The sequence below is a fragment of the Somniosus microcephalus genome, chromosome 23 (genome assembly GCF_052327205.1).
Source record: "Somniosus microcephalus isolate GS21.2 chromosome 23, FLI_Smic_1.0, whole genome shotgun sequence".
Classification (NCBI taxonomy): Eukaryota; Metazoa; Chordata; class Chondrichthyes; order Squaliformes; family Somniosidae; genus Somniosus; species Somniosus microcephalus.
The window spans coordinates 6,788,833-6,805,688 of NC_141009.1; the positions used below are offsets into that span (position 1 = coordinate 6,788,833).

Below are 16,856 nucleotides of genomic sequence, written 5' to 3' on the forward strand. Positions count from 1 at the left end.
GGGCTCCAGTACCTGTGGCTGTGTAACTGGGGCTCCAGTACCTGTGGCCGTGTAACCGGGGCTCCAGTACCTGTGGCCGTGTAACCGGGGCTCTTGCACCTGTGGCCGTGTAACCGGGGCTCCAGTGCCTGTGGCCGTGTAACCGGGGCTCCAGTACCTGTGGCCGTGTAACCGGGGCTCCAGTACCTGTGGCCGTGTAACCGGGGCTCTTGCACCTGTGGCCGTGTAACCGGGGCTCCAGTACCTGTGGCCATGTAACCGGGGCTCCAGTACCTGTGGCTGTGTAATCGGGGCTCCAGTACCTGTGGCCGTGTAACCGGGGCTCCAGTACCTGTGGCGTGTAACCGGGGCTCCAGTACCTGTGGCCGTGTAACCGGGGCTCCTGCACCTGTGGCCGTGTAGCGGAATTTTTAATCAACCGGCACCATCCCAGTCCCGTAGGTGCCGGATACGAAAGAGTTTACTGTAATTGGCTCTAAAGCACTTTGGGACGTCCGGAGATCGTGAAAGGCGCTGTATAAATGCAAGTTCTTTTTTTCCATCAGGTCCCCGGGAGAATGCCAGTTTTTGTAGCAGGATGTAAATACTTGCAGAGGGTGTTCCACACATGGAAACTTTCAAAACCACTGCTGTAAAAATGTTGTGTTTTTTTTTAAAAAGATGGCAACTGGAAGCCTAGCATTTCTACAAAGGAAAGTGAAATTAAAATGAAGGGAACGTCAGTCGGGGCTGCTTACTTGCAGACCCCAGCAGTTGGTTATCCATTCATAGAGTCATAGAGTTTTACAGCACAGAAAGAGGCCCTTCGGCCCATCGTGTCTGCGCCGCCCATCCATCCCTGTCCAGTCTAATCCCATTTTCCAGCATTTGGTCCATAGCCTTGTATGCAATGGCATTTCAAGTGCTCATCCAAATGCTTCTTGAATGTTGTGAGGGTTCCTGCCTCTACCACCCTTTCAGGCATTGAGTTCCACATTCCAACCACCCTCTGGGTGAAAAAGTTCCTCCTCAAATCCCCTCTAAATCTCCTGCCCCTTACCCTGAATCTATGCCCCCTTGTTATTGACCCCCCTACTAAGGGGAAAAGTTCCTCTTTGTCTACCCTATCTATGCCCCTCATCATTTTGTACACCTCAATCAGCTCCCCCCTCAGCCTTCTTTGCTCCAAGGAAAACAACCCCAGCCTGTCCAGCCTCTCTTCATAGCTGAGGCGCTCCATCCCAGGTAACATCCTGGTGAATCTTCTCTGCACCCTCTCCAAAGCAATCACATCCTTCCTATAGTGAGGCGACCAGAACTGCACACAGTACTCCAGCTGTGGCCTCACCAGCGTTTTGTACAGTTCCATCATAACCTCCCTGCTCTTATATTCTATGCCTCGGCTAATGAAGGCAAGTATCCCATATGCCTTTTTAACCACCTTATCTACCTGTTCCGCTGCCTTCAGGGATCTATGTACATGTACACCAAGGTCCCTCTGACCCTCTGTACTTCCTAGGGTCCTACCACTCATTGTGTATTCCCTTGCCTTATTTGTCCGTCCAAAATGCATCACCTCGCACTTTTCAGGGTTAAATTCCATTTGCCACTTTTCCGCCCATCTGACCAACCCGTTTATATCGTCCTGTAGCCTGAGGCTTTCCTCCTCACAATTTACCACCCCACCAATTTTCGTGTCATCTGCGAACTTACTGATCATACCTTTTACATTCTCATCCAAATCATTTATGTAGATCACAAACAACAAGGGACCCAGCACCGATCCCTGAGGTACCCCACTGGACACAGGCTTCCAGTCACAAAAGCAACCTTCGACCATCACCCTCTGCCTCCTGCCACTCAGCCAGTTTAGGATCCAACGCGCCAAGGCACCCTGGATCCCATGGGCTCTTACCTTCTTGACCAGTCTCCTATGCGGGACTTTGTCAAAAGCTTTACTGAACTCAGACAGCAATTCATCAAACTGCCCTCTCATCTGTTAAATTTAGCCTTGAAAGTCACAAGGACCGAGGAGTGGAGTGATTCACTACTTAAAACAAAATCACCCATTGGCAGCATGGGGAAAAGCACTGGCTTCTCTTCATGGTGAATCCATTTACAGCAAGAAAACTAGTCAATGGGACTTAAACTGTGTTAAAACAGGGTGAAAGAACAGTTAACAACAATAACTTTGTATTTATATAGTGCCTTTAACTTAGTAAAACGTCCCAAAGGCGCTTTACTCGAGCGTTATTAAACAAAATTTGACACCGAGCCACATAAGGAGAAATTAGGGCAGGCTTGATCAAAGAGGGAGGTTTTAAGGAGCGTCTTAAAGGAGGAGAGAGAGGTGGAGAGGTTTAGGGAGGGAATTCCAGAGCTTAGGTCCTTGGCAGCTTAAGACACGGGCCGCCAATGGTGGAGCGATTAAAAATTGGGGATGTGCAAAAGGCCAGAATTGGAGGAGCGCAGAGATCTCGGAGGGTTAAAGGGCTGGGGAAGGTTACAGATAGGGAGGGGCGAGGCCATGGAGGGATTTGAAAACAAAGATGAGAATTTTAAAATCAAGGCGTTGCTTAACTGGGAACCAAGGTAGGTCAGTGAGCACAAGGAAGACAAGCCATTGCAGGTGATTCTATGGCTACCAGATACTTTGACTGCTAAGAATCACACTTTGATGTTTTAGCACATCAACAAGCTTCCATACACCAAGGAATCCTTGCTCATTAGTGCACTAAAATGAGCGGCAATCCTAAGATTTGGATTTCAGGTTGCCTTCTGAACTTGTACAAAACTGAAAATCCATTCCGCAGATAGAATTCCTTTTAAATTAAAAATATAGTTTTTAAACACAAACTTAACGAAGGTGATGTGCAAGTACATATATAAGTAAATAGGACACAAATTACAGAGTCAAGGTACATGACGAGTGGAAAGATGAAGGTTCCCCGAGACCTTTGACACACTCTCCCGATTTCCGAACACACCAAGAGTGGCCAGAAGGTATCCTTCACATTGTCTAAACACAAATGTGGATGGATGGTGGTGACAGTCACGTTTATGACAGATATTGTAAAAATGTATCTATATTGATAAAATTTACTCTGAAGAAACACAATTGAAAAGGATTAAGAAAGAAAAAAGACTTTCATCTATACAGCGCCTTTCACGACCACCGATGCCTCAAAGCGCTTTATAGCCAATAAGCTACTTTTGGAACTATCGTCACTGTTGTAATGTAAGAAACGCAGCAGACAACTTGCGCACAGCAAGCTCCCACAAGCTGCAATGTGATAATCACCATATCATTTGTTTTAGTGATGTGGCTGAGGGATAACTATTGGCCAGGACACCGGGGAGAACTCCCCCCTGCTCTTCTTCGAAATAGTGCCGCGAGATCTTTTATGGTCACCCGAGAGAGCAGACGGGGCGGGGCCTTGGTTTAACGTCTTGTCCGAAAGACAGCACCTCCTTCAGTGCAGCGCTCCCTCAGCACTGCACTGGGAGTATCAGCCTAGATTTAGGTGCTCAAGTGTCTGGAATGGGACTTGAACCCACAACTTTTTGACTCAGACGAGAGTGCTACCAACTAAGCCACTGGCTGACAGAAAATGGTTATATTGTGGAACTAGTCAGAGGCAGGGTTTTGCTGATCATGAATATCTCACATGCAGATGATGAAGAGACGGGGGGGGGGTGTCCCGGAGACCTACTCTGTGCTCGAAGAACATAAGAAATAGGAGCAGTCGGCCATTCGGCCCCTTGAGCCTGCTCCGCCATTCAATAAGATCATGGCTGATCTTCGACCTCAACTCCAGTTTCCTGCACAATCCCCATATCCCTTGATTCCCTTAATATTCAAAAATCTATCGATCTCTGTCTTGAATATACTCAACGACTGAGCCTCCACAGCCCTCTGGGGTAGAGAATTCCAAAGATTCACCATCCTCTGAGTGAAGAAATTTCACCTCATCTCAGTCCTAAATGGCCGACCCCTTATTCTGAGACTGTGACCCCTGGTTCTAGACTCCCCAGCCAGGGGAAACATCCTCCCTGCATCTACCCTGTCAAGCCCTGTAAGAATTTTGTATATTTCAATGAGATCACCTCTCATTCTTTTAAACTCTAGAGAATATAGGCCTAGTCTACTCAATCTCTCCTCATAGGACAATCACCCCATCCCAGGAACCAGTCTGGTGAACCTTCATTGCACTCCCTCTATGGCAGGTATACCCTTCCTTAGGTAAGGAGACCAAAACTGTACACAATACTCCAGGTGTGGTCTCACCAGGGCCCTATATAATTGCAGTAAGACGTCTTTACTCTTATACTCAAATCCTCTTGTAATAAAGGCCTTCATACCATTTGCTTTCCTAATTGCTTGCTGTACCTGCATGTTAACTTTCAGTGATTCGTGTACAAGGACACCCAGGTCCCTCTGAACACCAACATTTCCCAAGCTCTCACCATTTGAAAAATACTCTGCTTTTCTATTTTTCCTACCAAAGTGGATAACTTCACATTTCTTCACATTATATTCCATTTGCCACGTTCTTGCCCACTCACTTAGCTTGTCTATATCCCCTTGAAGCATCTTTGCATCGTCCTCACAACTTACATTCCCACCCAGCTTTGTATCATCAGCAAACTTGGATTATATTACATTTGGTCCCCTCATCCAAATCACTAATGTAGACTGTGAATAGCCGAGAGCCATGCACTGATCCTTGCAGTGCCCAACTAGTTACAGCCTGCCAATCTGAAAATGACCCATTTATTCCTCAATCCATGCTAGTATATTACCCCCAATCCCATAAGCCCTAATTATGTTTAATAACCTCTTGTGTGGCACCTTATCGAAGTCCTTCTGAAAATCCAAATACACCACATCCACTGGTTCCCCCTTATCTATTCTGCTAGTTACAACCTCAAAAAACGACAACAGATTTGTCAAACACGATTTCCCTTTCATAAATCCGTGTTGACTCTGCCCAATCCTATTCTTATTTTCTAAGTGCCCTGTTACCATGTCCTTAATAATATCCTTGCATTTTCCCGACTACTGATGTCAGGCTAACTGGACTGTTGTTCCCCGTTCTCTCTCTCCCTCCTTTCTTAAATAGTGGGATTGCATTTGCCACCTTCCAATCCGCGGGAACCGTTCTAGATTCTATGGGATTTTGGAAAATGACAACCAATGCATCCACTATCTCTATAGCTACCTCTTTCAAAGCCCTTGGATGTAGGCCATCAGGTCCAGGGGATTTATCGGCTTTCAGTCCCATTAATTTCTCCAGTACTATTTTTTTTACTATTACTAATTTCTTTCAGTTTCTCATTCTCGCTAAAGCCTTGGTTCTCCACTATTTCCGGGAAGTTTTTTGCATCTTCTTCCATGAAGACAGACACAGGCCGCGATTTTTTCATTGGAGGCGGGTTGGGTGCAGGTCAGGTGGTTTCCGGCCCACAGACAAGATTTTACGCTGATTGACCTTGTTAAGCCCGCCCTGCAGGCTTGCCGGCCAATTAAGAGGAAGCCGGTCAGATGACATCATTTGATGACGCGTCATCTGCCGGTTTTCTTAAAAGGACCATGCACAATTTTTGACAGCTGATTTCTCAGTGTTTGACAGCGGTGAGGTGCTGCAAACACTGACAATCACCGTACAAAGGTGAGCTCTTGCACCTAGGCTCTCCAATGACTCTCTCCATAGGCTGGAATAGATGGCAGCTGCAGGTGAGGTGACAGAAGCGATCTGTCACTGGTGAGAGAGGTTCTCCCAATGAGGTGGCACTGGACATGGATTTCAAAACTTGTTACCTAAAGAAATGTGTAAATGCATTAAAAATGAATTTCCCAACATTTTCTTACCTCTGAGACTCACCAGTGCACTATTGGATCCTTCACACCACTTCTGCAGCTGTCATCAATCCAGAAACATTACAGCAGACTCACAACACGCCACACTTACCTGGCGTGGAGTCCGGACAAAGCGGCAAAATTCTAAAATGACCTGTCAACTACCTGTTAATAGGCAGGTAATTGGCTTTAATCCTCTTCCCGCCGCTAGGTGTCGGGTCGCAACCCGCTGTCAATCAAAACGATTTTAACCTTTGACCCGCCTCCAAACCCGTCCTCACAGTGCCAATAAAATCACAGCCAAAGTATCTATTTAATTTCTCTGCCATTTCCTTACTCCCCATTGTACAGGAAATTTTGGTTTATCTGGAGGTTAACTGTCTGGAATGCTCGATCCACCAGTAAAAATCAGGAGCCGTTTCGTTAGGTTTTTTTTCTTTTCGTTGCTTTTTTTTCACCAGTCAGGCTCTGCAAGGTCTCGCTGAAGCTGTTGCTAAGCTACAGAGACGCTTGCAAGGTACGGCCGACTGTTTAGAAGCTGTTGGCAACAGGGTTTGTTGCCAGATACGGAGCTCAAAAGCTCCGTATGTTTCAACATTAGCGCTGGTTTGTCCGGCAGTTTTGATGGGACGGCAACAGCTCGGTCCCGTCGGTGCCGGATATCACAAAGTTTCCTGTAATTTCTCCTGTGTCAGCCTGTAAGGGACCCACATTTACTTTTGCTAATCTTTTCCTTTTTACATACCTAGAGAAGCTTTTACAGGCTGTTTTTATGTCTCTCGCTTGTTTACTCTCATATTTTATTTTCCCTCTCTTTGTCAATTTCTTGGTCCTCCTTTGCTGAATTCTATAATCCTCCCAATCCTCAGGCTTACTACTCTTTTTGGCAACATTATAAGCCTCTTCCTTTGATCAGTGCTTGGGCTCCAGCTAGTCACAATATACAGGAAACTTTCGTTTAACCGGAGGTTAAATGTCCGGAAAGCTCTATCTACCGGCAAAATTCAGGAGCCGTTTCCTATAAGTTTTTTTTACTTCTCGTTGCTTTTTTTTTCCAGTCGTGGCTCCCAAGTGTCTAGCTGAAGCTGTTGCTTAGCTACAGAGACGCTTTTAAGCTGCGGCCGACTGTTTTGAAGCTGTTGCTAAGCAACAGGGTTTGTTGATTCACACGGAGCTCAAAAGCTCCGTATGTTTTAACATTAGCGCTGGTTTATACGGCAGTTTTGATGGGACGGCACCAACTCGGTCCCGTCAGTGCCGGATACCAGAAAGTTTCCTGTATATCAATAATTTGGATGAGGGAACCAAATGTAATATTTCCAAGTTGACGACACGAAACTTGATGGGATTGTGAGTTGTGAGGAGGATGCAAAGAGGCTTCAAGGCAATTTAGACAAGTTGAGTGAGTGGGCAAATACATGGCAGATGCAGTATAACATGGATAAATGTGAAGTTATCCACTTCGGTAGGAAAAACAGAAAGGTCGAGTATTATTTAAATGGTGATAGATTGGGAAATGTTGATGTACAAAGGGACCTGGGTTTCCTTGTACATCAGTCACTGAAAGCAAACATGCAGGTGCAGCAAGCAGTTAAGAAGGCAAATGGTATGTTGGCCTTCACTGCAAGAGGATTTGAGTACAGGAACAAGGATGTCTTACTACAGTTGTACAGGGCCTTGGTGAGACCACACCTGGAGTACTGTGTGCAGTTTTGGTCTCCTTACTGAAGAAAGGATATACTTGCCATAGAGGGAGTGCAGCGAAGGTTCACCAGACTGATTCCTGGGATGGCAGGACTGTCTATGAGGAGAGATTGGGTCGACTTGGCTTGTATTCACTAGAGTTTAGAAGAATGAGAGGGGATCTCATTGAAACGTATAAAATTCTGACAGGGCTAGACATACTGGATGCAGGGAGGATGTTTCCCCTGGCTGGGGGGTCTAGAACGAGGGGTCACAGTCTCGGGATACGGGGTAGGACATTTAGGACTGAGATGAGGAGAAATGTCTTCACTCAGAGGGTGGTGAACCTGTGGAATTCTCTACCACAGGAGGCTGTGGAGGCCAAGTCACTGAATATATTTAAGGAGGTAGATAGATTTTTAGACACAAAAGGCATCAAGGGGTATGGGAAGAGAGTGGGAACATGGTATTGAGATAGAGGATCAGCCATGATTGTGCTGAATGGTGGAGCAGGCTCGAAGGGCCTACTCCTGCTCCTATTTTTCTATGTTTTTATGATCTAATACTATCTTTAACTTCTCTTGTTAGCCACGGTTGGACCACTTTTCCTGTGGGGTTTTTGTGCCTTAAAGGAATGTATATTTGTTGCAAATTATGTATTAATTCTTTAAATGCTAGCCATTGCTTGTCTACTGTCATACCTTTTAAATGTAGTTTCCCAATCTACCGTAGCCAACTTGCCCCTCATACCTACATAATTTGCTTTATTTGGATTTAAGACCCTAGTTTCGGATTTAACTAAATCACTTTCAAACTCAATATAAAATGTTATCATATTATGGTCACTCTTCCCTAAAGGCCCCTTTACTACAAGGTTATTAATTAACCCTTTCTCATTGCACAATACTAGATCTAAAATAGCCTGTTCATTAGTTGGTTCCTCAACATACTGATCTAGAAAACTATCTTGCATATGTCCCATGAATGAATGAATTCGTCCTCCACACTATTACTGCAAATTTGGTTGGCCCAGTCTATATGTAGATTTAAGTCCCCAATGATTACTTTATTATCCTTGTTACATGCGCCTCTAATTTCCTGATTTATACTCTACCCTACATTACAACTACTGTTTGGGGGCCTATAAACAACTCCCACCAATGTTTTCTGTCCCTTGCTGTTTCTTAGCTCCACCCAAACTGATTCTACTTCTTGAATTTCGGAGCTAAGATCCTTTCTCTCTGCTGTCTTTATCCCATCCTTTATTATCAGGGCTACCCCTCCTCCTTTTCCATTTTGCCTATCTCTTCTAAAAGTTAAGTATTCTAGAATATTTAATTCCCAACCTTGGCCACTTTTCAATCATGTCTCCGTTATGGCTATTAGATCAAACCTGTTCATTTCTATCTGCGCTATTAATTCATCTATTTTGTTGCGAATGCTTCGCACAGATATAGTGCCTTTAACTTTGACTTATTTCTATTTTTCCCTGATGCCTTATTACCTTTGTTACTCTCTCTGTCCCTTCCTGACCCACTCTGCTTATTTTTTCTCAAAACTCTGCTCTGCTCTAGAGCCTTGACATTTCTCTCACTGCTTTTAAATTTACACTTTCCTGAATCCTCCCACCCACCCCCTTCATTAGTTTAAAACCCTGCCTACTGCCCTAGTTATTCAGTTCACCAGGACACTGGTCCCAACCCGGTTTAAGTGGAGCCCGTCCCAAAGGAACAGCTCGCTCTTTCCCCAGTACTGGTGCCAGTGCCCCATGAACCAAAACCCCTTTGAGCCACGCATTTAAACCTCTAATCTGTTTGTCTCTATGCCAATTTGCGCGTGCCTCAGGTAACAATCCAGAGATTACCACCTTTCAGGTTCTGCTTTTTAATTTGGATCCTAGCTCCTCAAACTCCCTCAGCAGAACCTCATTCCTAGTTCTACCTATGTTGTTGGTTCCTATGTGGACCACGACGACTGGGTCCTCCCCCTCCCACTCCAAGTTCTTCTTCAGCGGCGAGATGTCTTTAACCCTGGCACCGGGCAGGCAACACAACTTTCGGAACTCTCGATCACGGCTGCAGAGAACAGTATCTATCCCCCTGACTATACTGTCCCCTACCACAGCTACATCCCCTTTCACTTCCCCCACTTGAATGCCCACCTGCACGATGGTGTCATGGTCAGCTTGCTCATCCATCCTGCAGGCTTTTTCCTTCATCTACACAGGCAGCAAGAACCTCATACCTGTTGGATAAGTGCAAAGGCCGAGGGCTCCTCTAGCACTGCACCTGGGGTCCCCTTACCTGCCTGAGTTGCAGTCACACCCTCCTGTCCCTGACCACTAACCAGACCTGTACCACTACCTAACCTAAGGGGTGTGACTGCCTCCTGAATCAAAGTGTCCAGGTAACTCTCCCCATCCCTGATGCCCCGCAAAATCTGCACCTCAGACTCCAGCTCAAAAACTCTGAGCTGAAGTTCCTCAACATGCAGGCACTTACTGCAAACGTGGTTGTCCGGGATCACAAAGCTCTCCACAAACTCCCACATGCTACAGTTGCGGCACACCACCTGCACTGCCATCCCTGTATGACCTTGTTTTATTTAATTAAATTTGTAATTAGGTAACTTAGTTTACAGTATAGTTTCTTGACTACTTACTTGATCTAGATTAAGTTAAGGGCACTGAATTTAAATATCTACCTGTAACACAAAGCACTACAAGTAGTGGAGGCAAAAAGCAACAACTCCTTCCCATCCTCTCCAAATTCCCACTCTTTCCAAATTCCCAAATAAAACACTCTGTTCAGGTCCACTCCGTTTAATCCCGCTCTGTGCAGATCGGTCTGTGATCTGGAGAAATGTTGACTTTTATACACTAGGAGCCTTACCCAATTTACAAGTGTTTACTCAGCGCCCCTGCTCCCTGTGATTCGCGCCTATTCAAGACAAACTCTTACAGCTGACTGACAGTTAACTGCCACTGGCAGGCAGCTTCTGTTAACTACAGTTTTTAAAGTTCTCGGTTAAAATCAAAACCTTAAACTAAATTTCACTTTTTACAGCTTCTACTTACCCAATACTTACCAGCAATTCCCACTCTTTCCAAATTCCCAAATAAAACACACTGTTCAAGTCCACTCCATTTAATTCCGCCCTGTGCAGACCACTCGATACCAAATGCTGCTGAAACAGCAAAAGGACATCTGGGGGTTTCTTCTGAGCACCTGGTGTCCATTCGCAGTGCTCCAGAAAAGTTTCTGTCTGGGGTTGGTCTTTCAGAACTTCTCGACCCAGACAGGTTGCAATGGTAGCGCTACCTGTGGCTCGTCAATGGGACACAGGGCAAGCAGCTCAGACTAAGAAATCAAAATCACAACATGGAGTACAAGGGTGCAATTATCATATGCAGGTAAGCTTTCCATCTTTCAACAACTTGCATTTCTATAGCGTCTTTAACGCAGTAAAACATCCTAAGCTTCACAGGAGTGCAATCAGACAAAGTAACAGACACCGAGCCATAGAAGGAGACATTAGGATTACACAGGATTACATAGGATATACGGCACAAAAACAGGCCATTCGGCCCAACCAGTCCATGCCGGCGTTTATGCTCCACCCGAGCCTCCTCCCGCCTTTCCTCATCTAACTATCTCAGCATAACCCTTTATTCCCTTCCCCCTCATATGCTTATCTAGCCTCCCCTTAAATGCATCTATACTATTTGCCTCAACTACCCCCTGTGGTAGCAAGTTCCACATTCTCACCACTCTCTGGGTAAAGAGGTTTATTCTGAATTCCCTATTTGATTTCTTGGTGACTATCTTATATTGATGACCTCTAGTTATACTCTTCCCCACAAGTGGAAATTCTCTCTGTATCTACTCTATCAAAATCTTTCATAATTTTAAAGACCTCAATTAGGTCACCCGTCGGCCTTTATTCGAGAGAAGAGACCCAGCCTGTTCATCCTTCTGTGTTTGTTGTCGATAGGTATACCCTCGTATTTTTAGATTTTAAGGAGTGTATTGAAGGAGGAGAGCAAGGTGGAGGTGTTTAGGGAGGGAATTCCATATTTAAAGGGCCTAGGCAGCGGAAGGCACGGCCGCCAATGGTGAAGTAAGTTAGGGATGCACAAGAGGCCAGAATTGGAGGAACGCAGAGTTCTCGGAGGATTGTAGGGCTGGAGGAGGTGGCGGTGGCGGCAAGGCCATGGAACCATTTGAACACAAGGATAAACATTTTCAAAATCGAGGCGTTCGGGGACTAGGAGCCAATGGAGGTCAGCAGTGTTTTGGATGACCTCAAGCTTATGTAGGGTGGAAGAGGGGAGGTGTAAGCCAGGTGAGCGTTGGAATCATTTATAACTAATGTGTAGAATACTTTCAGCAGCACTCTGCACCATTGTCGCAGTGTCTAATTTATCGTGCATGTTATGCTGGGTCTCGTTTCCTCGAAACTACCAGCCAGTCACTTCAGGATAACCCACAAGGCTTTGTACATTTGGCTGCCCCTAAATCATTTAATGTGCCAAGAGGCAATAAAAGCCCATATTCAGTCACTGATTCACATTAAGCTGTTTTACGTGCGAGATAAAAAATCTCAAAATATGCACCAACAGGTGACAAGCAAGGAGATTTTTTTTTAACCTTTTTCTGCAGATTAACTAACTTCATACCGAGTACTTTGGAGCACGTTAGCAGAAGATTCACCCGGAATGCAAGTTTGCAGCCTGCCTGTGGCTCGTTTCCCGGACTGGTCATCGGTTGTTTAATTGCTGTCCCTAGTCTGATCTGATCGGCAGCTTGTCAGGGAGTTACACGAGATCGGTCCATTAACCCAACAGACTGCTTGTGTCCTGGCTGCAATGCACCCGATTTACACCGAGTTCTGCTGCTCCACCTGCTCTGGGAAACTGCTGCAGTGTTGGGCACCAATTAACGCAAGTGCTGAGTGCAGCATTTCCACGGCTTCCTTTCAACAACACGTGCTGCCTGCACTCTGAACACATGCGCAGCTTCTGCCAGCATAAACAGCAGAGGAGCTGTTCGCACTGTTACCAGTTTTCAATGGTAATACTGTGCAGAGCCAATTCTGCAGCAGGTTGTACATAATCCCGGTCACCCATCGCCCGTTCTCACCGTATTACATTGGATCCCGGTCCCCGAACGCCTTGATTTTTAAATTCTCATCCTTGTGTTCAAATCCCTCCATGGCCTCACCCCTCTCCATCTCTGTAACCTCCTCCAGCCTTAAACCTCCAAGAGCGGTGTCCCTCCCACTGGTCACCCAAACTGTGTCTTCAGCTGTCTAGGCCCTAAGCTCTGGAATTCCCTCCGTAAAACACTCTCCTCCTTTAAGGCCACCCTTCAAAACAACCTCTTCGACCAAGATTTTAGTCACGTGTCCGAATATCTCTCTTTAGCTCTGTGCCAATTGTTGTCTGATTACACTTGTGTGCAGCACCTTAGGATGCTTTCCATGATGTTGTTGTTGTCGTCTTTTGAGGGAATGGGTTTGATGGGCTGAACGGCCTTTAATCATTCCCTGCTTTATGTTTTTAAACTGGTTCTGACTTGAAACCTACTTAGTATCAGCTTGACTATGTTGGTAGCACTCCTTCCAAGTCAGAAGGCTGTGTTTTCAAGCCTCAAGAACAAGAGCACAAAATCTTAAATCTGGTACACACACCAACTGTAGAGTCACACTGAAGTCACAATGCTAAAAACAGGAACAGGGAAAAAGACTTGCATTTCTATAGCGCCTTTCACGACCACCAGACGTCCCAAAGCGCTTTACAGCCAATGAAGTACTTTTTGAAGTGTAGTCACTGTTGTAATGTAGGAAACGCGGCAGCCAATTTGCGCACAGCAAGCTCCCACAAACAACAATGTGATAATGACCAGATAATTTGTTTTTGTTATGTTGGTTGAGGGATAAATATTGGCCTGGACACCGGGGAAGAACATCCCTACTCTTCCCAGCAGTAGTGATGTCCAACTGTATCACACTCGAAATCCAGAACCCAACACCTCAATCAGAACTGAAAAACTAAATAATCTTTCAGTTGTGAAGAGTATCTTGCAATGTCTTTTCCTTTTACAGATGCTGACCGATTTTTTTTCAAATTTGTAGCTCGAAAGATTTTTGCCACCAATGCTGGCGCAAATCAGCAACACATCTGCATTTTATATCTCTCAGGTAGGCCTACGCTCCTGTTCTTTGGCGGACAGGGGGTGTTGGGGCAGGCCAGTCGGAGGACCTTCTGGTGGGTCTAGCGAAGATGGCCATTCACAGGTCCAGGACTGGCGCAGCCCGTGGGGAGGGTCACTTTGGCTGCCTGCCCCTCTCTTCCGCGGTCTTGTCCGTGCTTGGGTGGCTCTGGAGAGGGAGTACGCGGTGTACACTTACCCTGTCTGGTACGCATGGACAATAATATGATTCAGATTTATCAGGTTGCCCTTATAATAATTCAAACAAGGTCTAATTTAAGCAATATCAGTTGTGGCCCCTCACGAGGGGGCACTTGCAGATTAGCTTTCCTGTTGACGACTCTGGTGGCAACTCTTATTGGTCAAACTAAAAGAGGCATCTCCCAGCCTGCGGCAAATACATTTACCAGATCCAATAGTTCTAGCCCTAAGCGCTTTAATACCTTAAATAAACTTGGGAGGTGGAAGAATGAAAAGAAAGACTTGCATTTCTCTAGCGCCTTTCACCACCTCAGGACGTCCCAAAGTGCTTTACAGCCAATGAAGTACATTTTGAAGTGTAGTCACTGTTGTAATGTAGGAAACATGGCAACCAATTTGTGCACAGCAAGCTCCCACAACAGCAATGTGATGATGACAAGATAATCTGTTGCAGTGATGCTGATTGAGAGATAAATATTGGCCAGGATACCAGGGATAACTCCCCTGCTCTTCTTCGAAACAGTGGCCATGGGATTATTTACATCCGCCCGAGAGGGCAGACGGGGTCTCTTGTTAACGTCTCATCCGAAAGATGGTACCTCCGATAGTGCAGCGCTCCCTCAGTTGAGAGTCAGTCTGGATTAAGTGTCAGCCGTGGCTCAGTGGGCAGCACCCTCGCCTCTATGTCAGAAGATTGTGTGTTCATGTCCCACTGGACTTGAGCACAAAAATCCAGGCTGACACTCCCAGTGCAGTACCGCTGCACTGTCGGAGATGCAGTCTTTCGGATGAGGCGTTAAACCGAGGCCCCGTCTGCTCTCTCAGGTGGACGTCAAAGATCTCACGGCCACTATTTCGAAGAAGGGCAGGGGAATTCTCCCCGGTGTCCAGGGGCCAATATTTATCCCTCAACCAACATCACTAAAACAGATTAACTGGTCCTGATCATATTGCAGTTTGTGGGAGCTTGCTGTGCGCAAACTGAGCTGCCGGGTTTCCTACATTACAACAAGTGACTACACTTCAAAAAGAAAAGTACTTCATTGGCTGTAAAGCGCTTTGGGACGGTCCTGAGGTAGTGAGAGGCGCTATAGAAATGCAAGTCTTTCTTATTATTAGGGGCTCAAATCTCTGAAAGCAGGAATTCCCATTCAGTCCCACAGGCGATTGTGTTTCAGATTTAGTTCTAGATTCAAAAGGGATCAACGGCTTTTCAACCCAGGCAGATTAAAACAAAACATTTTGCAAGCTGCTGTACAAGGGATTTAATTTTCATTTAAAAAATATATATATATATATATTTAAATCAGATTTTGTTATGGCCTATACTTTTCTTTTATACAGCGTATATTCTTGTCCGAGGATCAATCCCCCTTCTCCCTTCTCCCTGTGAGGCGGTGGGCCTAGTCTCATCCCCGGCCTGGATTTGACGGACTTACCGGCCGGGGCCCGCCGGGTGCGGGTGCGGGTGGTGCTGCTGCCGCTGCTGGTGGATGAGCTGCTGGAGCTGGAGCAGCTGCTGCTGGAAATGCTGCTGTTGCTGAGGGAACATCACGCCGAAAAAACACTTTTTATTATTAATAATAATAAATAATAATAATTCTATTGTTGTTTTGGTGAGAAGCCTCGCGCGCTCACCACCGGTTTTTTTTTGTTCCGCGGGAGAGAGAGAAAAAAAATCACCCGCCCCTCTCTCCTCGCGGCCCAGCGGGAGGGGCGATACCGGCCACAGCGCGGCCAGCGGCCGGGAGGGCATTCTGCAACCACCACCGCCTCAGTGTCCCCCCGTCCCCGTCCCCCGCCTGCATCAAACATGGCGCTTCCCTACGCGCTGCTCATCGCCAGTAAGAAAGATGGCGGCACCGCGACACCAAAACATGCTGGTGTGGGGGAAGAAAGGACTTGCATTTCTGCAACACCTGCCCTTATACCTTCCCCCCCTTCCCACTGTCCAGGACCCCAAACACCCCTTCCAGGTGAAACAGTGATTTACTTGTACTTCTTGCAATCTAGTGTACTGTATTCGCTGCTCACGGTGCGGTCTCCTCTACATTGGGGAGACCAAACGCAGATTGGGCAACCGCATTGCGGAACACCTCCGTTCAGTCCGTAAGGGGGACCCCGAGCTTCTGGTGGCCTGTCATTTTAATTCACTGCCCCATTCCCACTCAGACCTCACCGTCCTCGGGCTCTTGCATTGTTCCACGGAAGCTCAGTGTAAACTCGAGGAACAGCACCTCATCTTCCAATTACGCACTTTACAGCCTTCTGGACTCAATATCGAGTTCAACAATTTCAGATCGTAACCTCGGCCCCCATTACATTTTTACTTATTTTTTATCCACACCTTTCTTTTGGCCCTTTCCCCCCCTCTTTTTTCTCTCCCACATGGCAGCTGTCTCCCATTCTGCCAGCGCATTTCACACCTAATCTAAAGTCGTCTTTTGTCTCCACTAGTCCTATCACCATCTCGTCTCGTTTTGAATACCTTTTAATGTCTCTTCACTTCTCTTTTGTTCTCTCCCAGCCTGGCCTTCAGTCTTGACAAAGGGTTTGACCCAAAACGTTGACTCTATTTCTCTCTCCACGGATGTTGCCTTGCCTGCTGAGCTTTTCCAGCATTTTCTGTTATCTTGCATTTCTATAGCGCCTTTCACGACCACTGGACGTTTCCAGGTGCTTCACAGCCAATGAAGTACTTTTTGAAGTGTAGTCACTGTTGTAATGTAGGAAACGTGGCAGCCCATTTGCGCACAGCAAGCTCCCACAAACAGCAATGTGATAATGACCAGAAAATCTGTTTTTAGTGATGTTGGTTGAGGAATAAATATTGGCCCCAGGACACCGGGGAGAACTCCCCTGCTCTTCTTCCAAATAGTGCCACGGGATCTTTTACTTCCACCTGAGAGGGCAGACGGGGT

At 46.2% G+C, this 16,856-nt stretch overlaps 1 protein-coding gene across 4 annotated transcripts in view; it reads right to left on the minus strand.

Annotated features, from left to right (window-relative positions):
• ciz1a (cdkn1a interacting zinc finger protein 1a) overlaps positions 1-15,665 on the minus strand; it is an 80,467-nt gene extending 64,802 nt beyond the window's left edge. For 2 of the 4 annotated variants that reach the window (XM_085965307.1, XM_085965304.1), the window contains exon 1: positions 15,375-15,665. In XM_085965307.1, coding sequence (XP_085821433.1) covers positions 15,375-15,487 — 113 coding nt within the window. In that variant the 5' untranslated portion in view covers positions 15,488-15,665. Of the gene's footprint in view, positions 1-12,200; positions 12,444-15,374 lie in introns of those variants that run through there. The other 2 variants (XM_085965305.1, XM_085965306.1) reach the window with 2 other exon arrangements.
• Between the last annotated feature and the right edge of the window lie 1,191 nt (positions 15,666-16,856).